At 38.7% G+C, this 26,244-nt stretch overlaps 1 protein-coding gene across 13 annotated transcripts in view; it reads right to left on the bottom strand.

The window, feature by feature from the left end:
• Positions 1-26,244, bottom strand: part of FGFR2 (fibroblast growth factor receptor 2) — a 94,359-nt gene that overhangs the window by 31,734 nt on the left and 36,381 nt on the right. For 4 of the 13 annotated variants that reach the window (XM_005307685.4, XM_065552344.1, XM_008173309.4 and 1 more), the window contains 4 exons: positions 24,170-24,293; positions 5,941-6,131; positions 3,194-3,338; positions 569-771 (listed from right to left, as the gene is read on the bottom strand). In XM_005307685.4, the coding sequence (XP_005307742.1) occupies positions 569-771; positions 3,194-3,338; positions 5,941-6,131; positions 24,170-24,293 (663 nt within the window). Of the gene's footprint in view, positions 1-568; positions 772-3,193; positions 3,339-4,933; positions 5,073-5,940; positions 6,132-24,169; positions 24,294-26,244 lie in introns of all 13 variants that reach the window. The other 9 variants (XM_008173308.4, XM_065552345.1, XM_008173310.4 and 6 more) reach the window with 3 other exon arrangements.

Genomic DNA, 26,244 nt, shown 5'->3' with positions numbered 1-26,244 from the left:
CCTACTATTTGATTATTCTCTTGTGTATTTCTGAAGCTGTTTCTGGGTCTTTGGTTAGCATTATGATGTACTGAAATTCCTTCCCTCTCAGTCTCTGGAAATGCTTCCTAAAAATTTCCTCTTTCTGTCTGGTACGCACTTACTACAATAATAGGTACCTTAGAAACAAAATTATAAATAAAATTAAATAAGGATCTATTGTGACGCCCATTTTTTAAGCCAGCCACTCACTTCAACGAGCATTGGATCAGGCCATAATTGCACCAAGTGCATTTTCCCCTGTGGACTGCTAATATAGAACATGCTTCATTTTTAATGTCCCTTCCCCTGCCACCCACCCTGCTTTCTTCTTCCCCGGAGGCATATACTCTACATTTAGGATGAGGCTCTCCATATTCTGACTTCCTAGGGTTTTAGGCACTGAAACCAACTCTTTTATGGCAATTTTGTGTGCAACTGATTTGAATCTATATCAAAACTCTGATCTTACAAATCGATTTCATGGCTCTCTCGCTCTCTTTTCTTTTGGGGAGGGGGTAAAAGTTTTTTAAACTCTTTATCTACTTTCTGTTACCTGTCTGCGCAGAGGAATGCGCTTAGTCAGCTTGTGCACGGCAGGCTGGCTGCTGAAGTCCGGCTTCTTGGTAGTGTTCTTCATGCGACACAGGATGACTGTCAGCACCATACAGGCAATTAAGAAGACCCCTATGCAGTAAATTGCTATCTCCAGGTAGTCTGGGGATGACGGATACTCTTTTTTTTCATCAGGAGCTAGGTTGCAAGTTTGGAGGAGGAACAATCATGCCACAGAGTTAGCACATGGCACAAACATGTATCAGTACAGTAATTGGAACAACATTAAATTACATGGGGACTTCATGCAGTGACTTCAGGAAATACAGAATACTGTTGATCGCCAAAGAATTTGTTTAGAACATCTCATAATCAGTACACTGGTCTCCCTCTCCAGATTGCTGGTTCAAGATCATTTTGAAGTGTGTGTGTGTGTGTGTGTGTGTGTGTGTCTCTCTCTCTCTCTCTCTCTCTGTTGGTCTCTCTTTGTTTGTCTACACACATATATATATAAATATATATAGTTGTTGGGATTACTCATTTTGCTTCATTGTGAATTTAGTGCTAAAAATTAACACTACCTAGCTTTGTTTTCCAGTTCTGACTTCTAAGCCAAGCGCTCAAGGAGGAGAAAATGGGCACATAATTCACTCCAGATGAATAAATAGTTAAGCCAATTTTTTGATAGCAACAAATGACAGCAACAAACTATTCACAAGAGCATTGTATTTAACTTTGCAAACGGGCTGAACGCACATTTACAGACAAACACTTATTCATTTAACTAGGCTAAAAGAAAGGCTTATAAACTCCTAAATAGAACGTACTTTGGGCATGAGCCTGCATTGCTTGCGTATCCAAGATTTCCACTGGGAAAGAAGTGCACAAGGAATGCAGGATCCATCAGCCCCTTATAATAAGTGTGCTTCTTAACTCAAGCTGGGATTCTTAAATTAGTTGAAGGGAATTAGCTGCCCAACTTCTGCTTAATTTCTATTTCAGTTGGGTGCCTGATTCCCTTAGGCTTTTTTTGAAGAGCCCAGCCTCAGACTAAAAAGAATAAATAAACAAACAAGATGACTGAATTGCTTTCAATACACCTTAATGATTCTCCTTCAGTCAGACCTACATAGTAGTTTTCATACTAACACAGCACTTTTTTTTTTTAACCTTATCAGTGGTCAATACGGGTCAATAAGATGAGTCCTTATTTTGATATACATATACGTGTGTGTGTGTATATGTGTGTGTGTGTGTCTTTTTGTAAGTAGCTGCTATTCTTACTGAAACCATTTTGAAGTTATCCTCAAGACGGTTACATATGCAAATACTCTAAGTTCATCTTTATATAAGCCTTTATCTGGAATATGCCTCCAAAAAGGCAGCATTCCATAGCAATCAGTGGTCACTCTGCAAGCAGTGCACATCCAAGTTTTCATTTTCTTGTACCTCGTCTTCAGTTAACATCATATTTCATTCAAGCAAATTGGTTAAAAGATGCTAATCAGTCACTTTCAAAATGCAGACACTGCGAGTAGAAGCAAGCTCAGCATAAGCACTGTCTGACTGCTTAGTGATGAATGAACCATGCAGGCGTCAGTTCACTGGGCAAGAGGCGAGTGAGATATAATGGAACTGTTTTGTCCAGTGCATTTTAATAATAAAGACAAAATGGCCAGTAGATATTAAGAACATTTCACTTGTGTAGCACAAACCATAACTACACAATTATGCAAGACACACATGCAGGTAACTGCACCTTTTTCTTAGGATTAAGAATTAATTAATGCTCAAGTACATAATGGCCCAGCAAACCTCAGATAGTTCAAGTTATCTCAAAGGTAACATCAAGGCAGTTACATTATAGCTAAATAAGAAAGTTTGACTAGCATAGAAATAAACTAAAAGGTTACATTTTCTGATAGCTAACAATTGTCAGGCAATAAAGCGCATTGATGTTTGTTTCTCCTAAGAAAAAACATCAATCCCCGCATTCCAGGACATGCTTTGCAGTAAAAGCAAATTAACTATTCATTCTCTTGAAACATGCAATGTTGAAAGATGCACAGAACCGATTCCCAAGGTATATAATACACTGCTTCTGTATACATTCTGCTGGCTTTAAAATTAGACCCAATGATTCTCACAAGAGACTTAGGTTATAAGTAAAAATGAACCCAATCATATTAAATGGCTTAGAGATTTTGCTGAAACATACTTTATAATGGCCAAATTAGTTTCAAAATTACCAAGGTAATTTTGAATTTCATCTTATGGGGAAAGTTTGTGATGATCAATGTGTTAATTCTCAGTATCTCATTAAGCACTAAGAAGATATATTTCCTTCAAATTTCTGATGAATGTTTGATTAAAGTAAAGATGTTTAAATTAAGCCTGATAGTGGTTCAATTTGTCCTTTACATTTTTTATAGCTGCAGACTAAGTGCAGTTCTGTAAGACATTCACAGACTTATCAAGGCAACTTTCTTTAAAAATAATAATAATTAAGAATTTTGAGGATAATAAAAGCCCCATTTCTGAGACAGAAGCTGTGCTAATTCTGCAGCAATCAACAAAGAAAACAAAAGAGGAAAAACCACTGAAAGAGAGCCGTGTATACCTGGCAGAACTGTCAACCATGCAGTGTGAAAGGATATCCCAATAGAATTACCCGCCAAGCATGTATACTCCCCAGCATCCTCAAAAGTTACATTCCGTATATAGAGAACCTCAATTTCTTTGTCCGTGGTGTTAACACCGGCGGCCTAGAAAAAAAAGGGAAGCAAGAGAAAAGCTAGACATTGTGGGAATTCTTGTGGACAGGGCTACGGAACCACAGGGCTTTGCACTTTGTGAAGTCAGTGGTGTGCAGATCCAAAGTTCCTTCCCCATCCACAAATCCCTCATCCAAAAGGCGTTTACCAACAGGTCCCAGCTCACCTCAGAGAGTAATCAACACCCTTCACCAGACCTAAACTCACCACCTAAACATGCATGCAATCAAATGACATGGAAAAATTAACCCACAACACTTAGTTTTCTTTCCTCTTTTTTTAAGAATAAAAGTAGATTGAAAGAAAAACAGAGAGAAAACAAAGTAGGACAGTATCTGGTACCACTCAGCTACCAGAGAGAATAATGCCATACAAAAATATACACTGAAGAGATGAAACCTAAGAGGCAAATTCTGACCTCAGCTACACAAACAACTTGTTCGCTATCTTGAGCGGAATATGGCCCTAAGGATTACTTATCCATTGCATTGTATTCAAATATGGCATATTATGCAATGCTGCCAAGTCTCACCATTTTCAATTATCTAGCCTCATGATGTGCTTTTCTTAAAACCCCATCTCCTAGAATCATTTATGTGAGAATCTCAGCTGCTTCTTCTTCTTTCCCCCTCATGTTACTAGCCCATGATTGTGGAGAAAAGCTAGAAAGCCCTACAGGTTAAAAAACGAGGAGGCAAACAAAATAGAACCCAAGTATATATATAAAAATCTCAGCACATGTAAACAAATCTCATGATTTTTGATGCCTGAACCATGTTGTTTGAAAGTTTTGTGTTGACAACACTAATCACGACACGTCATCTTTTGTATAATCGATTATCCAAATTTTTACAGCTAGAATTAATTCAGAAAGAGAGACTTTTAGCCCTTGATCCTACAAACTGTTCAACAGGGGTAAAGCACTGCACTGACTGCTAAGAGGAAACTAGGCCAGACATATAGAGAACACAATTTTAAAACAAAAATAGAAACTACATTGAAGTAAATGAAGGAGAGACTGAGCAAAATTTTATCCATCGTTTTTTCCAATCATTTCAGGTATAAATTGTCAATATGATGCTGCAAGCCTTTGTTTTTTAAATTATAGTTATTTTGTAACAAAGTAATGGGGCGGGGAGAATCAATCACATGCAATTTATGTGCATGTAATTTAGAAGGTCACAAATGACTAAATATTGTGCTAACATATGTCTTGATATGTACATATGTAAATTGTATATATTTGCTGCAGCAAAAATTAGACCTTAATATTATGTAATACCACCCTGTATTTTTTATGATGAAATATACAGCATTAACAACAAACCTGAATGCAGAGACAGACATCAAATACAAGAGAGAATAAAATTGGTTAAGACAGATCAACTTCAGAAAACACAGAGCACAGACAGAGACTATTGTGAGAATTTTTCCATGGCTGCTGGTGTAATACCAGTTGCATCACCAAAGGAGGATTAAAAATATACCAAGGCCAAAGAATTATCCTACAAGCTGCCTGCAGTCTCCCAAAGCACCATTTTTTTTCAGCTTCTACACATCCAGCTTTCTTTAAAAAACATTGTTACCTTTTGTAACAGTGAGCCAGGCAGACTGGTTGGCCTCCCCTATATAATTGGAGACCTTACAAATATATTCTCCAGCGTCCGCCTCTGTCACATTGTACAGCGTCAGCACTTCAGCATTGGAACTATTTATCCCCGAATGCTAGAATAGACCAATAACATAGGAGAATAATGTAACTGCTGCCCAATATGGACATTACTCTGTTTATGGTCCCACCACCAACACTCCATGAGAACATACCTTCCATTTAGTGTAAACACCAGTGTCAAAACATTTTTTTTGTTCTTTGGGTTTTTTAATCAGAAGTAACTAAGAGGAGTTGTTAATAGAAGTGGGGGAGGGGAAAGGAAGAGCACCAGAGCTGGTATACTAGTTCAATGGAATAACATGGTATATAGCTGACCAGTCTGGACGCCAACTGGTTGGATTCTTGGCATCGCCAACCAGTTTGGAAAACTTCATAACAGAGAATTTCCTTAAACGAACTTCCTTAGAATGCCTGCCAAGAAGAATAACCTTGTGCCATTGATATGCCCCATCAAGTTGGTGAAATATGGACATCTCTGCAGGCTCCACATCCAGAGAACCCAGCACTGCCAACAGTCATTGGCAGCAGATCTCACCATTACTAAGGGGCCTTTGAAAAGAAGAGGCTCAAGAAATGTGAGAGACGGAGTAGATTCTCTTTGGTTTGTTTTGGATGCTCTCTACAAATAAATAGCATTGAAGTTCTTTTAGTGGCTTTTCACTTCTTTGAATATAACATGCATAAATTATTTTAGAGATGGATTTAAGAAACCATGGAAGAACAATAGACTTTCCATAAGCTAGCGCAATTAGCATTTAGACTAGAACATTTCAACATAATATTGCATTCGTAAGATATGTTCTTTTTTTTTTTTTTCAGCTAATCAGCTTGAAAACAGAAGACCTGATCTCAAAACTCTTGGGTTCACACAACATATATTCCATACGCCAAATAGCTATTTAATGTGCCGAAACGCCTCACCTTTAAAACTTGAAGATACGGTAATCCATCTGGCCCATATTTACTGCCATTCTTCTCTACATGTTTTATCCACTGAATATGAGGCTGAGCATCACTGTACACTTTACAGACAAACTCCACATCACCCCCGACCACCGCAGAGGCATTTGCTGGAAGGCCAGCTTGGAGAATGGGCCTGTGTGGTGATCGTTCTGTTGGGATGGGGAGTGGGAGCGAAAGAGAGAAAAAATAAAGATGCATAAATAAATAAGCGGTGCTGCCAAGAACACTGTTATGAACTCAAGCCAAAAAGCCCTGTAAGCCTGTTGGCTGACTCCTCTGAAATAACACTGCAGCCAAAATCTATAACAAAAATTACACTTCAAAGGAGATCACTTGAGTACTACACTTGTAGTACAAAGAATACCCATTTAGAAGGGCGGGAGGGGAAGAAGGAGGGGGGACAGGAAAGAGGCCACATAACAAAATTTACATTTTTTCAAGGTTGGGCCACCATAGAATAAGGAAAATAAATTTTACTTTACAGTTCAGCATAACAAATGCTTTTGAGTTTTTATTTATTCTACTTAATATAAAACCAGAAAAGAAAAAACAACAACAAAGTTTTATGACTTTATACGATTAAATAATCATTGCTCTAAAATAAATGAAGTTATTATAGGCATCACTAAAAGAGCTGCATAGGCATCAAACTCTTGTTGTAAGAGGAACAAAAATTAAGTAGGCTTTTGAAACACAGTGAACAAAAGTCAACTTTTATCAACTACAGCATCAGAAATACCAAAGTTGCTTCCTGTTCTAAGTATAGCTTAGAGAAATATGGAATTATCTTCAATACCACGATGGGTTTACTGTCAGTTAACTATTACTTCTACAGTCTGTGAACCTACAAGAGGAGTCAATATGCTACTGTCACTAGCAGAAAGCTGTTGTCAAAGTATGTAAAGATTTGGGATGAAATCCTGGTTCCATTGATGTCAATGGGTGTTTTGCCATTGAGTGCCACAAAGGCAGGATTTCACTCTTGGAGCCTGCTTCTACATTCTTTGTGTGCACAGAGCCTGATCTTGCACCTACTGGAGCCAATGGCAAACTTCTCATTGACTTCTGTGACAGGATCAACCTCCCAAAGCTTCCATTGGCTACACTGGGTGGACAAGGAACTCTGACAAAGCTTAAAACCATTCCACCTGGTGTCAATTAGAGTGAACAGATGTCCCGATTTTATAGGGACAGTCCCGATTTTTTGGGTCTTTTTCTTATATAGGCTCCGATTGCCCCCCACCCCCGGTCCCGATTTTTCACATTTGCTATCTGGTCACTCTAGTGTCAATTAAAGTTGTCTTAATGACAGCCCTGCACATTGAAATCTCCTAATTATCCACACATCATAACTGACAGGAGCAGTGAAAACTTCCTCACAGTACATCATTCAACATCCTCAACTTTGAGCAGTCTAGAAGTGAATGCAGTATACTCTCCATACCCATCCACCCCTTGCCCTTTCTTCTGAGATGAACAGGGGTTCCGAGTGGTACTATTTGTGAGGGACATTTCTTGTAACCTGGATACCTATTAGAAATGAGACTAAGACCAGTAACTCACTTCATGTAAGTCACTAAATAGCTGTTGGATGGTAAATATTTACAGTTAATACTGACCTAGATCAAATTTGAACTCATGAATTAGAAGTGAAAGTCACATTGCCAAATCTCTTGAGCCATCCAGGGCCCCTTCAAAACATTTTATTTAAAAGATAAGAAAAGAATAATGGACCTAAATATGTACAGAGGCAATGTATTATAAGAGCTTAAATGTTATAAGCCAAATCAACTGAATTTCAAATCAAGTGTTCTTTCTTAAACATACTAGTTTCCAATAAATTGTTTCACAAGCAAACATTGTGAGTGTAATAGCAAATAATGATGCCCATTGAACAATGGGAGCTTTCATACAGTCCAATATATTTGGCATGCTGCAAGCATCTCCTGGGAATTTATTCACTGACGCAACACTGGCAGTGTACTACAAAGCAGCAGTCTTGTTTTACTTTTGGAAAAAGTGCATTTGTGTTGCAGTTATTAAATTATTCCATGGCTATCTGTGTTATGTTCTAAGGCCTAGGAACAGCTTAATATTTAATTTGTAAATTACAGTAGAATGTATAAATTACTATTTTATAGTCCAGGAGAGAACTTATAAAGTTTCTCACCTTATGCTAAATAGGGTCTAATTCCATGTTCCCCTGCTCCTTCTTCTGGGTACAGAAACAGCAAGCATGGTCTCCCTTTAATAGAAACCTTACACCATCTTCCAAAACTTATTACAGCTGCCTTCAGTATAAAATGAAACCTTAGAGAATGTTATTTAAAATGTTTTTTAAAAGTCAGTAGGCCTCATGTTTCATTTCTCCACATCAGGGTTTGATTTCCTTTGTGACCTTACTCTCTGCCCTTAAACAAACCAGAGAATGAGGCCTGAAACATCTTGGAAAAGTTCCTACTATGCCAGCATCAACACACAAAACACGTTTGGTTTATCTCAATAGCCATCAACAATTTAATTTTTTATTGATGACTGTCAACCCCCCTCCCCTCCAAAAAAAAGGCCAAGTAAAGAAGTAAAAGCAATGTTTATATTCCTGCTCCTAAATTACTAAAAGAGTCAGGTCAAATGGGGGTAAGGATTTGTGAAATTTCCTCTTGCTATGTCCTTAAATGCATTTCAGTTAAATGAATTAGAAGCAAATTAAAGTTTGCACACTGGGATATAAACTGCTGATCAGTGTTTGTTCAACTCCTATTCATCTACTTCCAGTGGACAGGCAGACTACACAGATTTAGAACTGATTTCTATGATTCAGAGCTTTTGCAGTTTACTCTTAATCCCTGATCCTGCTACTTGTTTCCCACTATGCATGGAGCCTTGCTGAAGTCAAGCTACAGGATACAAAGTCACCGGGGCTCTGTGTAAATCCTGGAGTCTGTGTTCATTAAATAAGGTGCAAGATCAGGGCATTAGATAATTACTTCACGTGAAACAGAGTATTTATTAACGTAGGGGAAAAGAAAACTATGGAAAAATTAGTAAAATTGAAAAGTTGTGACCATGTTGCTGACAATATTTCTGTGTAAGATATTTTTGGGAAAGTCTCCATCAGAGTGCTAAAATGTCATATACTGTTTCTATGCAACGTGCAAAAACTAATCAAAGAGACTGTGCATCTTTATATGCTATCTCAGAGCTTGTTTATGAATTCCAGGTCAATATGTGCATTTAAAACATAAGCCTTACATTAGCATGCAGCTATCCCCATGTTGACAGTTGGCTGCTCAAATATCATGAGGCTATGAAATCTGCTCAATACAGATAGACAAAAGAGTTGAAAGTTCTCTCTCAAAAATATCCCTCAAAGTTAACAGGAACTAATTTTGAAATAAAGAACTTGTCTGATGGATACTTAAGAATGTAGATTTATTTTGTATCATCTAACAATTGTAGCTAAGCATTGTAGATAAACTAAATTATGGAGAATATATACGGTTTTGATAATTTGACTCAAATAGTAAATATTTTGATAAAAACAACTTGGTCCCAACTGTCCTCTCAGTTATACCAGCTTTACACTGCTGTAATTCCATTGATTTCAGCATACTTCCTCCTTTTACACCAGTGTGATAGAGAGGTGAATCAGGCCCTGGGGAAATAAATCTTTGCTAATTGACCATTTAAATTTTATAGCATTCCATTCCCAGTGCTAACATAACATGTTTGCAAAAAAACAGGTCAACATCAACTGCTATAACATGGGGGAAAGCCCTAGAGAGTAGAAAGATGTCCTAATGTTTTCAGGCATACTAAACACTGCATTTCTAGCACCATAAAAATTACTAGGCACTTGTTTTATTCCGACACATTAACTCAAATCCTCAGATTTGAGGTTATTTAAGATCTGAACAAAATGTAATTACTGAACAATTTAATTACTGAACAAAATTCAGGTCTACGGGGTATTTCAAAGATCAATTCTGCTTTCTTAAAGTGTTTTTTTAGTAACTCACATTACATTGCTTTGAAATAATAAAATATATTTTTCTCTAAAATGATCTGGAACTAGCGAAGTACACTGCTAGAAAAATATAAATTTGAGCAAGAGCATGTTAAATTTTACTTTCCTTCTAATTCCTCTTGAAGTCAAACACTGTAATATTTTACAAACAAAAAGCATGGCTCATTCTCAGTAACTAAAGAGAATGTGGAGATAAGTAACTCAGAGTTTAAAAAAAAGAACAGCCTATTCCCCTTCCAAAGAAGTAGGTTTCTGGTCAACATCTAAAGAGTCAATCATTCACTAGAGTTCAATCACTTCCTTTACAAGAGGCAGAGCCACAATGATCATCAGTGTAGGTAATGCCTTATTTCAAAGCTAAGATATCTAAATTACATACCAATATATAAATATGTTCAGGGTTTGTTTTCCCCTGCCCAGTTTTTGAATTGCCTAAATAGCAATAATAGAATTGACATCTGAAAAGACGGAGGTTGTAAACAATTTGCAAACAAACAAAAATACCCACCAATTTATAAGAAACAGTCATATTTTAACAGATGCATTACTGAACCTATTAACATTAAAGCATCAGGCCAGATTGCCTTCCTCCTGCAGAGAAATCTGCAGAAGGGAGCCAGGAAGTTCAGAAAAATCCACGAGATTGACCTCATGGAGTTTCCTGCAGAGCATCACTTTGGAAGGCAGTTGGTTAGGAAATGAGACCTCCCAGACCCTGCAGAACCTGAGGCTCTGGGCGTGGGGTTGGAGGGGGCTGAAAGGACACGGGAATTCTTCCCTCCACAGAGCAACAGATACAGGATCTGTCCTGCAGATAGCTGACCCTTCAGATGACTGTGCTTAGGGTGACCAGATGTCCCGATTTTATAGGGACAGTCCCGATTGTTGGGTCTTTTTCTTATATAGGCTCCTATTACCCCCCACCCCCATCCCGATTTTTCGCATTTGCTGTCTGGTCTCCCTAACTGTGCTAGACCCTCTTCCTTTCCTGGACATGCAGTCAAGTGAGTGTCTCTGCAGCTTCTGAGCAGCAGCTATTGAGATGACTCTGCAAGAGTGAGTGACACTCAAAGCTCCCGCCATTATCAACACTATTATGTAAGTACCTTTATTTTCAGTAAGATCAGTCACCTGCTAAATGTGCCTTGCTAATTACAAGTTGCAGAAGAGCATTAGTTCACTGCCTTTTCAAGGATCTCCCTAAACTCATGATTGGTCTTGCATTCATTAGTCGTCTTTCATTTTCCAACCTTGTATTTATTGCCAACTTTGACAGAGTTTTTGTGATGTGGACACTTGTTTCCTCTGATCATTTTAATTCTCTATTGCTATAGTTTATAATATTACTTCTGATTAACAGTTCATTTTCAGAAGCTAGTTGTCTATCTTCTGCACTCAAAACTGACATTAGAAAGCTTCATTTAAAGAGTCTCTAAGGGCTGGTCCACACTAACCCCCCCAGTTTGAACTAAGATACGCAACTTCAGCTACGTCGAAGTACTTTAGTTCGAACTACAAGGTACTTACCGCGGGTCCACATGCGGCAGGCAGGCTCCCCCGTCGACTCCGCGTATTCCTCTCGTGGAGCAGGAGTACCGGCGTCGACGGCGAGCACTTCCGGGATCGATTTATCGCGTCTAGACAAGACACAATAAATAGATCCCAGAAGATCGATTGCTTACCGCCGAACCTGGAGGTAAGTATAGATGTACCCTAAGATATATGACGACAATTCACTTGTTCTGATGAATTTTCAGAAAAGTTTCTAAAGGCCAGGAGGAAGATTGGAGATCCACAAGGGACAGATTTGCTGGGTTGATGCATGTGAAGTGTGCTATCTTCATCCCAATTTCCATACCTCTATGCCCCACACTCTGGATGCTGTAGAGGGCCCAGGCAAAAGTGTCAAAGAAAGGGATGAAAAAGAAAGGCCAGGGGAGACGTCCATTGTCCATCACCAAATACCTCAGCTACCAATGGTAAATCTGTCCAAAAATTAATGAAGCCTCAGGCTGCATTAATTGTTGCTGGAGCCTTCTCTGCACTGGGGAATCTTCTTTCAAGTAGGGCTCTGAGGGAAGCTACGGCCATGGGAGTTCCAGCCAGAGTGGAGAGTTCAGATGGCCCTGTGTCCCCAGCTGCACTCAAGTTGATCTGCAGTGTCATGGGCTATACATTCCTAGGTAGAGTGACATAGGAGGGATCAAACTGGCAAGATGATTAGAGGAAACTTCAGAGTGTCCACAGAGATTTCCTCCCTCAGTGTATCCTCATACGGTGGCAATCCATGCCTAAATTTCCTAACTCCAGAACTAAGCAATGGTTTATGGGGGCCTGTGTCATTGAAATGCTAGAAGGAAAACACTATTCATTCCATTGCACTTGCTCAATGATGTGCAGAAGTAAAGCTGAGGGATGGCTGCTGCTTCAGGAGACTAGCGACAACTAAGCAGGTGTAGGCAAGTACCTCTACTAATTAATGTCATATATTATATATATACACTGAACCAGGGATGGAGTAGCTTCAACCAGCGGTGTGTCAGTTTGGTTTCTCTTGTTTCACAAAGCACTGCATTCTGTTTATACCCAATTCAGAAGCTCTGGTGAACTGTGATGCTCTATTTTTATATATAAAATAATCATTCACTCTGTAATTTTAAATTGGAGATAACCACATGGTAAACTAGAGAAAATATTCCTTCCCAACACTGGAAAGACTATCCCTGCCATAGAGCTGTTTACTAACAGGTAACTCATAAGCAGAATGGACTATGGATTTTGCAGAATGGATTACGGTTTGGACCAATTTTGTTCATCAGAGCTGGTCATATAATTTGTTACCAATGTTGGCATCTTTGATAAAATAATTGTTCCTCAATACATTTTTACTAATTATTCGAGCAGCTTAACTGTTCAGCAACAGTTTCTTATGAGTTACAATAAGTATGGACTGGTTAGAAGATTTTTTTATTATGTAATTATTGTTCTGCTAAGTTTTTAGGGAAACATGTGTCTTCTATCTTTTGATCATATTCTTCTCTTTTCTCTGTATACAATATTTCTGATCAGCTCAAGACTCCTTGAAGAGGTAATATCTAAGACCACAATCCCACAACCGTTCCCATGTGGGTGGACCCCTGTGCTTCGAGAAGCCCTAATGAAGTCAGTAGGGCTTCATGCAGGCACAGAGGTCTGCCCATGTAGGTGCTGACAGGGACTAAAGTCTTTATCCTATGTTTTCTTCACCATCTTCTTTGTTCCTCCGACCTAGCGAAAGTTTAGTGGCTCCAGTTTTGTAAGACTGGGGTGTTTCTTTCCGCTGCTGTTTCACATGCTTTGACATTTCTAATTACAGGGTCTAACTGTCCACTGAAGTACTCCAGTTTGACACTAGCTAATGGAGCTAACACTAGCATAAGACTGGAATACCACACTTGAGAGTCAGAGGCAATATTGTTTCCCTAAAGTTGATTACTGAATAAGAGTTCTTAGGTAACATTATGAGACTCACAACTTTAAGAAAAGCTTGAATGGCTTCACTGGGATTATCTGTGATTTTTAAACAATTATAGTTTTAAAATATATGTCATTACAAAAACTTGGAGCAGTTGATAGACTGTATGCAGTAAAGCATTTGTCACCGTGTTTCTTTGTGCCATCTGAAAACGGTCTTCCTGGTTTAAAAGTAATCACATCTAGGTCAGTTTAGAAAACGACAACACCTTTCTACCCTTTACAAAAATGACTCATGTGTTCAACTCTTTTGTTCTTCCTTTTACTTTTCGCCTCAGACTTGACATATTGATCCCTCTTCGGCACTCCCTACGTGGACAAAACTCCCACTGATGTCACCCTGTCTGCTTATATGTTCTCTTAGATCAAGCAGAGAACAATTGAATTGTGGTGGCTCAATGTAAACAGCAACAACTACCACAGACCTTCCAGCACCTTGCTGTGTTTTTTCAAGCAGTCACTGAAGCATTAGTTTTTTTAAACGTCAGACTCCGGTCAGTGCTTGCAACTCTCAAGATTTATTCCAGGTGGGAGCCCTGACATGTAAGGACAGGAAGGGGAATTAAGACTAAGGCCTCAGTCCTGCAAACGCTTATGCATGTGCTTAGCTGTATGCACCTGAGTACTCCCATTGACTCCTAAAGGACTGCTCAGGTGCATAAAATTAACCATGTGCATACACTTTTTCAGGATTAAGGACTAAAACTTCACTAGCCCCCTGCAGGGTGGGGATAAGACAGCTGTAGCAAAATAAAATGGAACATGACACTACAAGGAAAAATGCCGCTTTTATAAGGGCTGAGTGAAGTCAGTGGAAAGATTCTCACTGATTTCAACAGGCTTTGGATCAGGGCCTTATAAAAGTCATATAAAATTAAATAAAATCTGTTCTTTAAAATCATGAGTGTACCAGAGGGTTTAAAAAAAAAGACAGGTCAAGACATAGTCAAGAACTGAAGCATGCAACATGAACGTTCTTGTTTTAAAATGCTAAGTTGTCAACACACGGTAATACTTAATACTAGACTAGCCTTAGTGCAACACCCTATTGTTAGTCTGCCACAGTATGCATTTCATCAGCCTCGCCAGAGTGAAAAAGCGTCTTAGCTGAAAAAAGACTCATGTCTGCCCTACTAAGCCTAGGAGTTCACGTGTGGTATCCCTGATATGCTACATGTATAAGCAACAGCTTTATGCACATCTGAGCAAAGGAGAAATGCCTCATTTGGGTCTGAAAAAAAACGTGGGAAGCAGAACAATGAAAAGCTTTCCACTGAAATTACTTCTGATTTGCTTCTTCTAAAACTTCAAGAGAATGTGAAAAGCGGCATGTAACGTCTCACGGACAAGGCTGGAAAGTGGGGAAAATGTTACTATCCAGGCCATTTCCAGATGTTTCATTAAGCTCCTTGGGGGATGGAATTGTGTGTTGTGGGTAGCAGTGAGCACCCAGTCAGCACGCAACCACTTAATAATGGCAATGATGGTGGAGATGAAGGGAGTGTCAAAGCTCAGGGCTGGGTTCTACATCTGACTCTGCCAAAGGTTTGCTGAGAGGACTCTGGCAAATCACAACCTTTCTGTGACTCAGTTCCCTATCAGTAAAATGATGATAATAGTATTTTCCTAACTCACACAGGTATTGTGAGATTTAATTAGTTAGTTAGATGCTATAAAATGCAAAGTATTAATGATTATTAGTGTGGCTCCACCACATATTTTCTATCTCCAAACTCTCCCTTCCCTGAAATGTGTCTGCCTTCAAAGTAGACAGGAAAATACCATTGAAACCCTTTGAGTTCTTTTACAATGTTTTCACACTTCTCCCTCTTCTTACTGTACACTAGTTACTGTATCTAGATGGGCCAACTGCAAACATATATTTGTTCATCTCCTTTAACTTAACTCCACTGCTTCAACAAACAAAGCTGAAGCAGCTTTAATAGAAAACATTTAAGCTGGCAATGCCTGGGCACAAACATACTATAGATCAGGGGTAGGCAACCTATGGCACATGTGCCGAAGGCGGCACGCGAGCTGATTTTCAGTGCCACTCACACTGCCCATATCCTGGCCACTGGTCCAGGGGGTTCTGCATTTTAATTTAATTTTAAATGAAGCTTCTTAAACATTTTAAAAACCTTATTTACTTTACATACAACAATAGTTTAGTTATATATTACAGACTTATAGAAAGAGACCTTCTAAAAATGTTAAAATGTATTACTGGCACATGAAACCTTAAATTAGAGTGAATAAACGAAGACTCGGCACACCACTTCTGAAAGGTTGCCAACCCCTGCTGTAGATGTACCAAAGACAAAGCATGTCTCCCATGTAATTTTCTTCAGCTATTAATCTCCCTTCTGTATCTAGATCTGTCTGACTTTTAACATAAGCATTCTAATGGGCAGGACAGCATAACTTTCACATGTAACGAGATACATGTGAAGCAGAAGAGCTATTTCCAGTCATCTGAACATCTATCAATTGTTTACGGGTTTACTAAAAAAAAACCCCCAAACAAACTACATTCCTCATGCTAGAGGTGCTCATTAATTGACAGATTTACACGTTCCTCCCTTGAGGTTCAGAAGCATCATCTCTATCCTCCTGGCCAAGTGTATTTGATGGAAATGCCATCTCAGTAGAGCTGAGTGAAGAGCGGAAAAAAGTCGTTTGTTTGAATTTGAAAGTGAATGCTGACTGCGGACATGGAAGCATTCTACAAATATTCAAACCCAGGTAGGTACTCAAAGGGTTTCAATGGTATTTTCCTGTCTACTTAGCACAAATACCCAGCCAAAACAAAGTTAAGCTCAAATGCTCAAATAGTCACACTGAAAAATGTATACTTGAAACTGACATTTGAAATATAAGTTGTGTTGGTTACTAATGTGTCTCATCCAACCAGAGAAGAGAAACAATACCAGCTAGCTCACAGCACTAACCAACAGTGTGAGTTTTAAAATTTAAATAGTGACTATTTGTAGCAAGCTGTTCATGAGCTATTGTTATGACAGAATAATTTGTGAAGGTGAGAAATAATTTCCAATAACGGATACATTTGAGAACTTTGCAATCTGCTTGCCAACATTTTGCAAAAAGAGAAACATAAAAGTAGTTAGTCATTATGAGTTTTCCATTCAGCTCTACTTCTAACACTATCAATGTTGTTCTTTAGTAGACCTGAATGGATGAAATATTTCAAAGAGCAATCTGAAAAAAATAATCAATTTTTATGTATAGAGCATTTCTCCTCCTAAAATATCCCAAAATTCTTCACAAACTATGGTTTTTAATAGGGCTATTAAAACAGGGCTTTAAAGGGTTAATTAAACCAGCTTTAATTGTACTTCCATGCTTAAAATGCAGCAACTGCTACTGAAGCACCTTGGGAATGGTAGCAATCCAATGATGGTCTAATGACTTAAAATCCTCAACACGTTTGACATGCAGCCACATCTGGAGTAAAGGGCACATGTCCCCTCTGCTCCCTCTTGTGCAGAGTGCTATTTGCATGAAGGCTGCCAGGGAAAACCTCTTCTTTTATATCTTTAGTGTCTTTGCAATGCCCACAGAATTCCACATCTCATCCAAGAGATCTCACCCATTAAACTGCTTGGTACTTAACCTATCTGCCTTAGAAAGATGGAGCACCAACTCTTTTTCCTGATAGCTTTAATTATTAAGGCATGGGTAAACTGCAATATAATAATGTACTCGTGTAAACAAATGCACATGGACCAAAAGAAGGAGTTGAATCCTGGGACCTTCAGAGCCAAAAGGGTGAGCGCCCTGTGATTTGAGTTGAAGCACTAATAGCAGACTCATTGCTGGACACAGTAGCAAACTCACACCTCTTACATGGATAAGTCTGTGGAGTGGAGGGTCACAAAGACACTGATTACACAAATGCACTTCAGCAAGTGCCAAACGCACATCTAGGGATACAACATGCTTATTGGTATTTTCAGACAACTCTTGCAAACTTCTACTTGAAGTTCCGTGAGTGTGAAGCTGAATGAATTAAAAGGCAAGATTAAAGATAATAATCTGCACAAGAGCTGCAATAATGTCCCGTTCAGCATTCCTCAAACCAAAAAGAGATGGTAAGAAAACAGGAAGTGGGACAGGGAGGCCAGGCCTCTCACAAAAGATTCGGCAGAAAGCATTTCAAACGTGACAAATTCAGCGTTCACCCAACGGATGAAGTAATGATGCTAGTATATGTTCATAAAATATAATTTAGCCAGATTACTTCAATGAAATCAGAAGCTTCAATGCTATAAAACTACAGTTTTGGAATATTTTGACTTTATTAACAGGAGCTGAGGGGGGAAGGACGAAGATCAATTCACTTTCCCTTTGCTGAACCATCATACCACAGTCTTTATTCTCAACAGTGAAGCACACAGCCTCAAGCACTAAACAATCTGTGTAATTTCTTCTCGGAGTTGTACATGTGTTGCCAAAAGCCCAATGCTGGGTGTAAAGTCCACAGTCAGGCTTATTAGTACTTTGAATAAAACCTTCTTTCTTTCAATTTAACCAAATACCTGAGGGCAGTATGTATTCCTTCATTCTTTCCGTCTCTGTCCCATCATGTCCCAGGCTGCATGCACTCAGGTGAATATGTCACGCTAAAGCATGCCATGTAAAGATCTAGTCAACAACTTTCATTCATGTCTGCCAGAAATGCAAGTTTGGGCTTGGTCGTAATACCTACATTTAACTCCTGCCAGACATGGATGATACAGAGGGCAAGCTATACATTTAGACAATGTAAGTCATTATTGATCCTACATATAAATTGAATACGATATTTAAAAAAAATAAATTGAAGGGACACAGGCCCTTAGGTTCTGAAAAGTAAGTGTTTACAAAATCTAAGATCAATGGATAGATTTCCCTGAATTTAGAAACAACAAAATGGAAACACGCCTCTTTAAAAAGGAACAAACAAACAAAAAAAACCTTGCAGTGTTTTTTGCAACATTAAGGCACACTAGAACCTGAAAGTGAAACTGACTAGAAACAAAAGTGAAGTTCATTCTCATTCCCAAAGAGAAATACAAAAAAGAAAAGAATCACCAACAGTGAAAAGTAGATTGGCTGTTTAGAATCTTTGATGGTCTAATAATGTAACATAGTTAAGAAAATTTGCTTCAAAAAAATAAGAGGTCTAATCCTGCAAAGACTTCAGTAGGTAACTTTACACACATCAGTCAATGGGACTACTCACATGCATAAGTCTTTGCAGGATCAGGGCAAAGGGTTTTAAACAGAACAGTGTTTAACAGAACCTTTTAAATGGCTCCTCATGGAGAAGTTATTCTGCCACCATTTTCATCTGAAATAGTAATTACGGTAATAGAGTAGAGCTAAAGGTACTCAACTGCATTTATATTTATATTCTATTAAACAAAAACTGAACCACAAGTATGAGCCAACTGGATAATTTAGAACTGATTAATAACCAGCTAAACAGGTTGCAATAGTACCTTTAAAAAAAGACAAAAGTGTTTTTGACAAATTCTATTAATTTCATAGTCAATGGCATAGTCTTCCTACACATTCTTTGAGGATGTTGAGCAGTTGTTAGCTGCTTATAACACCCAGTAGATGAGGTAACGTGAAGCACTTAAACTGAAACCTAACCAATCTTTGGTTCCCTAGATAATCACATTACATAGGACAAATCGCAACCTACAGCCTGAATGTTCAGTGAATATCTCTTTTTTTCTGTTAAAATATAATTCAATTAGTTGTAAAATTATTCCCATGCTTAAAGAGAGCAACTGCTACCCAAGCTGCACCCTGGTGATAATGGCAATCTAATTTTATAAAAGCCCCAGCACTGCTGTGTTCCCAGGTTGCTTTCTATAGTCTGAATTTGCTACATACAACTGGTACATGATAACTGTAATTTCCAATCATTTCCCCTTAAGATTGAATGACTTTATACATGGATTTTGTGAGCTTTCTATTAAATACAGCAGAATAAAAAGGTACTTCACCTGAACACTAATAACAGCTGATGAACTAAAATTTACAAGAGGAAGGATGGTCTTATAATTGAAGGCACTGGACTAGGACACTTGGAACTGGATTCAACTCCTGGCTTCCCATAGGTTTCCTGTGAGACCTAGGGTAAATTAATTTCTCTCTGTGCCTCAGTTCTCAATCTATAAAACAGGGATGATAATACTTCCTTTCTTCCATCCTTTACGTATTTCGATTGTCAACTCTTACTATTTGTACATACAATGCCTAGCACAGTGAGTCTTTGATCTTGTTTGGGGCTCTAGGCACTACCATAATAAATAAGAATTTAATTATTCTCCTCTGGACAAGGCTCAACAAAGTGATTTATACAGGGAGTTTAGCAAGATCTCTAGGGGCATGGAATCCTTCCCATAGGCCATGGAGTCCCAGAGATACTGCTCTGTGTCCACTATCAAACCCCAGGACTCAGCTTTTTGTTGCTATGAACAAAAATAAGCACAATCACTTATTACATGATGTTAATGCCTTCTCCCACCTCTGTGGGAAGTTTAAGTACTGTGGAGGGTTTTATTTAATGCTTGAAGATCATAAAAGATGATAGCCCTTTGACAATACAACTAACTCTTTCACTGATGTTTTCCTGGCGCTCTGGTGAAGAGAATAGAGTGGGAGACACAGAGATGAGAGAAAGAGTATTGGTTTCCAGAAAACACACTTCCCGGTTTACAGGGTGAGATGGATGGTTGAAAAGGTGTGTGTGTAAAACAACTGAGCTATACTAGAATTTTAAAAAATGTGTCAGGCCTGTAATAAATCCTCATCATCTGCTGATACTGCAACCTAATTGTCTCAGGGTGAAATTCACCCACTGGCAAGAGACCAACCCAAAGCCCAGGTACCACTTAAGTCCCATTGTGAAAGCAAATGTGGTGTCTATTCTGTTTGCTCGACCCTCTGCAGTGATGTGAATTGCATTAGAGCTGGTCAAAAATTTGGGGAGGTGGGGCATCACAAAACATTTCAAGAATCATATTGTCCATCAAAGTTTCCTGACCAGCTCTACTGTACAGTTAGAAGTTATTGTAAATATGGCCAAGTCTTTTGTGATATACATATGGATGGCTAATAATTTGCTACTTTTATTTCTATTCCCACTTGCTGTAAGAAATTCAGTCTGACTGTGTGCCAGGTTTGTAAATTTGAATGAGAATGTCTGAGCCAACTGAGTCCTTATTTTATAAGGTTCTTCCAAGTAATTACAAGTAAAAATGACTATACTTCACACCTACATTTTGACTGAAAACCTCTCATGCTCTGCTGGCTCTGGGCTTCTACGTGTCAAAAGGGTTCAGGGTTTGGAAAGTTATTTGAGTCGAGTAATAATGGATATTCCCAATTAGCATTGTGTCATTATTTGGCATGAATTTTGCTGGGATACCTCCCAAAACTGTGACATAATCAGAGGTTTCTCTACATTACACCGTATAGTCAGCTGCTCGTTTTATTAAAATAGATTCCCATTTTTAATACTATTCCTTATGACTTACACTAAAAATCAACTCTGGAACCAGTTAAATCATTTAGGAAAATCTATTTCAAAGAGTTTCAGCTGACAGTTTTCAAACATTCTGAGTATACAACTTGGCCTAAAATTATGGCCTGAAGTTTGTGAGAGGTGATCACCAATGGCTAAACATTCCAAGGAGTATGACTGACTCTCAACACACATCCACAACCCTCCTTAACCCTATGGGAGCTGAAAATGTATAGAGCAGAATAGAACAAACCAAACTTCCATAGAAATACACCAATACAATAGACAAGGGCTGACAGAGGTCTCCTTCCGTGCCTGACTTAATTCAGTCCTCCACTCTGCCTCCTGCCCAACCACCACACTCAGCAGTGGCTTTCAGTATCTCAGCAGCCATGGAAATCTGCCTGACCCCCTTCCAACAATCCCATCCACATGCATTCAACCGAGGGTCCTAATCCAATGTCCTAATCAGTACAAAGACTCATAGTGGCTTCAGCAGACATTGAATCAAACGTCTGTCTGTACATGCACATATAGGACTTCAAGTCAAACATCCCCCAAAAAACATTTTACACACACACACAGGCAGGGTTATTGGGGATTAAACATGGTTATGCACACTTTAAATGCTAAAATGGCTAGCTTCCAAAAAACATGAACTGCCACTTTCAAAAGTAACCAATGATTTTGGGTGCTCAATTTGAGTCACATGAAAGGGGCCTGAGCACCCACCATCTGAAATGAGGTGTCTCAAGTGAATACCTAAACATGGAGGCATCAAAAAATCACTAATCACTTTTTGAAATCTTGGCTTCATTATTTACTTTTCTGCTTCTCTATAGGAAAGGAATAGACATTTATATAAATGACATAATCCTTGTTACCATTCCATTCATTCATGCAGGCCACTGTGATTTACTGCCAGGAAAAATAAACTTCTGCATAATATTCCTGAATGCATGACATTCAGAAAAGGCTTAAAGGGGGAGAGTAGGTAAGGGGTTTCTGGCAAATATTTACTCAAGTGACAGCATTATCCATGGTGAACACATTTGCTAGAGAACTGGCTGAAAGGGTACACAGTCAATGTGAAACTGGCCAGTTTTGGCGCCTTTTAATCGGTTTCACTTCAGCTAAGAAAATTCCAGGCATTTTAAAAGGGTCCTTTTTCCCCCCCTTAACTTGCTACAAACACTTTGTAACCTCAAGCAAAGTGGAACAAAGCCAGGACTTGAAGGGAAAAGAAAATCACTACAGAACTCAGTACCACTCTGTTCTTACTTTGCTAGCATTCCCTGGTGAGCTAATGTGGTTCGACTGCACCCTTCCACCAGCTGGTCTGCAAAGGATGGAGCCATGTGTAATACAATTTACTACAATTCCTGGCAGCCGTTGGTGCTGCACCCTCAATAAACTTTGTTTAAACAAGTGTTCAAACAAAAATGGCTTTGTCCCTAAGTTAGTTCACCTCAACTGTATGAATATGCTCTCTATGCAGACTACGAAGTGTTGCTAGTGCTGTAAAAGGCCTGACATTTGTTTGGGTCTTAACTCCATAAGAAACTGCATCTCTCTTCATTAACCAAAGCTACAGCAGTGATCTGCTAAATAGCTCAGATTAACTAATTTTTGAAATTTAAATGTCTGGGGGAAGGACATCTTCATTCCAGGGCATTCTCTCTGTCTCTACTGGTCAGATAGGGCCAAGTTTGTTGAAGAGGTGTGAAGCTCCTCTATTCTCTCAGGGTGGGAAATTCAAAAGTCCCTAAGTCAACAGGATGTGCTCCTAAGCCCCCGGGATGCTTTAGAAAATCTCACCCTCAAAGTAATCTTGGGAAACATTTGTATTCACAGCTATATACAGGGCGTAATTTTTTGCAGATTTGGACAGTTGTGATCTAAACGCGGCATTGATTTTTATTAATTCACTTACAGGTATCCAGAGACAATGTGTTGGGTGCACTATTATTTGTATAAATACAATGAATGAATATAGAAATGACAAAAATGGGTCACTGTTGGTCTGATCCCTATCCAAAGTCAATGCTAAGACTCCTGTTGATTTAACAGGAGATAGAATGGACCACCTGTCTCTAGTTGGAACTGGCCTGCAATTGCCCAAAGTTACTTTTCAGTGCTGAATAATCAGTGGTTTTATTCACTAAGATTCAGATGCCCACATCATTTTCACCATCTGGTGTGAGCATGAGCTACATTCACATGTTAGAAACTAAGGACCCAGTTCTATCACCAGTCACGTTGAGTACCACTACTCACTTAAGTATGTACTACTCAGAATGAGCATGTGTGGCGGAATTTGGTCCTGAGATTCTAGGCCCTAATTAAACAAAGCAATTAAGCATGTGCTTCAATCCTATTGAAGTCAGTAAGCCTTAAGCACATGATTAAAGTGAAGCATGTGCTTAAGGCTCTCCTAAATGAAGGCCTTGGTACTGATAAGAATTTTCAAAAAAAAAAAAGATTCTCAATCAGCTAAATGTTTTCACAACATTTATCCTTTATGTTTCAATAAATGATATCAGCACTTCACAGACCAAATTCTGATCTCAGTTACATAAGTGTAAATCCAGATTAATTGTACTGACTTCAAGTCCAACACTCCAGAGTTACACACGTGTAACTGAGATTAGGATCTTTGCAGGAAGATTTTTTTTCAAGCTATAATTACAGTAGTTCAGAGAACCATGTGACAATTCTGACAACTGCGGTGAGATCTGAATTATTTACACTTCATAATGCACTTGTAAGTGTACTGTAGCATATTGTATAACAATAATGAATTCATAATATAAGACCTCATACACTTGGGTACCACATCTTTGCTGAGACACAAGGAAACTGGTGTGTAAGTGTGAGTGGGTGTGAGAGAGAATTTATGCATAAGGTGTGTGATCAATGAGGTTTTGCTGTAGTTGCAAGGCAGTAGAAATAGCCTCAAAGAACAGAAGTTACATTCTTATATCCAACCCTGAAACCATCCTTAAAATTAATAAAAAATATCCATTACATTTAGTTTTAAATAAAGAAATAAAATTAAGCCATTAATTTAAAATAATTCTTGTAGTTGATAGAATTTTACTCACCGACAACATCTAGGTGGTATGTGTGATTGATGGATCCATATTCATTTTCCACTATACAAGTATAATTTCCTTTGTCAGATGGGACTACACTCTCCATAATGAGACTCCAGTGCTGGTTTCGTACCTGATAGGATTTCAATAAGAGCGTTTTAAAGAGTTGATAGCACAATTTTGTACTCGTCTTTCCCACATAAAAGGAAGATATTTTTTTCCATTACACAAATGTTTTAAAAAGCCCCGGCAGTGCTGGATTGACAGTTCTGGAGACCAAAATCCTTTATTTATGCACAGAGCAGTTTCAGCATAGGCAGTAGCAGTGAATGCTGCCACATCCTCCTTTACCAAAGTACTTCACTCTTAAGTTGGAAAAATAGTCTTCAATGCACATTCAGTCCTCAGCCATTCCGTTTCAACTGACAACAAGGGTGCCACAATTAGTCCCAGTTCGGATTATGGTTTTATGACGTAGACACCAGTCCACTAGAAACTGAATTTAGATTACCAAGACATTTCACATCTGCCTCCAACAGTTATCTGATGGTATTGGCTGTCTCACTCTAGCAGCCAGGGCTAGATTTTTCCAGTGATAATCAAAAGCTCTATAGCCCACTGACAACAGCATTACATATACAGAGTTGTTATAGAGCAAAAGAAAAAACAAAAGTGCAACATTAATACTCAAGCAGATCATCTATTATTCTAGGAATCTAATTTATGTCAACAGAGCATCTTTTCAAGAAAACAGTTCTAAAAATTCCTGTCTGATATAAAATATAAGGCCATCTGAATGTTGCAATGACAACCTTTGGAAGGTGAAAAAGGAAATTACGCCAGAATTAAAAAAAACACCTCAAAGTGGTATTGTGAAATTAACATCTAGTTAGATAAACTCAAAAACTTTCTAACTTTTAGATTGAGTGATTAAATTTCTGTTCAATTCTATGAACTATAAATATATCATGAAAATTATATCCAAGGTCTGCCCTTCACTACCCAGGATCCCCAACAACCTACACCTGCCTCATCAATGAAGTGCTATGCTTACAAAAGTCAAGTGCTGTAAACATAAATTTGAGTAATTTTAATCATGCAAAATGGAAAACAGTGAGTTCTCCCTTCCACAATTTTGTGTTCTAGAATAACTTTTAGGGGTTACAGCAATACTGTCAGATACTATACATCAGAAAAGAAGCTTAGTAAGGACTTAAATGAAAATCTGTAGGTATGAAATCCTACTTTCCTTTTGCTTATTATATTGGTCTTTATTTGTCAGGAAGAGACTAGTGTTGTCAATACTGTACCCATGGTGCCATACAGTTTAGCTTTGCACTTTAAAGCACATGAAAAGGTATTTTGTTTTCTTTATATCTTTCTGCTCTTTCAAGTTGGTGACAGCACCAATGGCCTCCAGGGTTCAGGCATTTTATATAAGTGAACTCAGCTCAGTCAAGGAGTCTTTGTCTTGCCTTGTACCTTCACAGCTACTTATTACCTACCAGGAAATAGTCACTTTGGTTATGTGCTTTAAAAAGGCCAAATCCTGGAAGAAAGTCCAAGTCTATGTGAATGGCCTGGACACTAACCAAACCACTCAGAAACGTCACAGAGTATGGGACCAGCATCTTCAGCCCTTGCTTACAATGACCAGCATGCATCTGGGCAGCTGTTGCTGCTCCCAAACAGGTGGGGGTTGAGGTCTCTGGATTCGTAAAACGTATACATGTAGTGATCCCATGCTGGGCCTGCCCAGACTTCCCCCTACAACCTGTGCTGTGCACAGAACTACCTTGGAACTCTGCTCCACAGGGTTCAGGGAACATGGAGTGCCCACGCACTGGTTCTCCGCTGGCTTAATCTGCCAGTGCAGTAGAAAAGTACTTGGAGCCTACTACCATGGGCAATGAAGCCTGCTCAGTATTTGTCCCCACAGGCGAAATGCAAACCTTTTCAGACACGCTGCTACACCTACACACCAGTCACTATGCTATAAGTGGTTTAGAGGCTCTGTGCTGATTCTATGTAAAATTGTTAATTTGTTCTATATGAATAACATTCTCCTAAGTATTTACAAATTT

The sequence above is a fragment of the Chrysemys picta genome, chromosome 7, assembly GCF_011386835.1.
Source record: "Chrysemys picta bellii isolate R12L10 chromosome 7, ASM1138683v2, whole genome shotgun sequence".
Lineage (NCBI taxonomy): Eukaryota > Metazoa > Chordata > Testudines > Emydidae > Chrysemys > Chrysemys picta.
The sequence above is the reverse complement of the archived record's forward strand: the minus strand, read 5'-3'. Positions and strand labels throughout refer to the sequence as shown.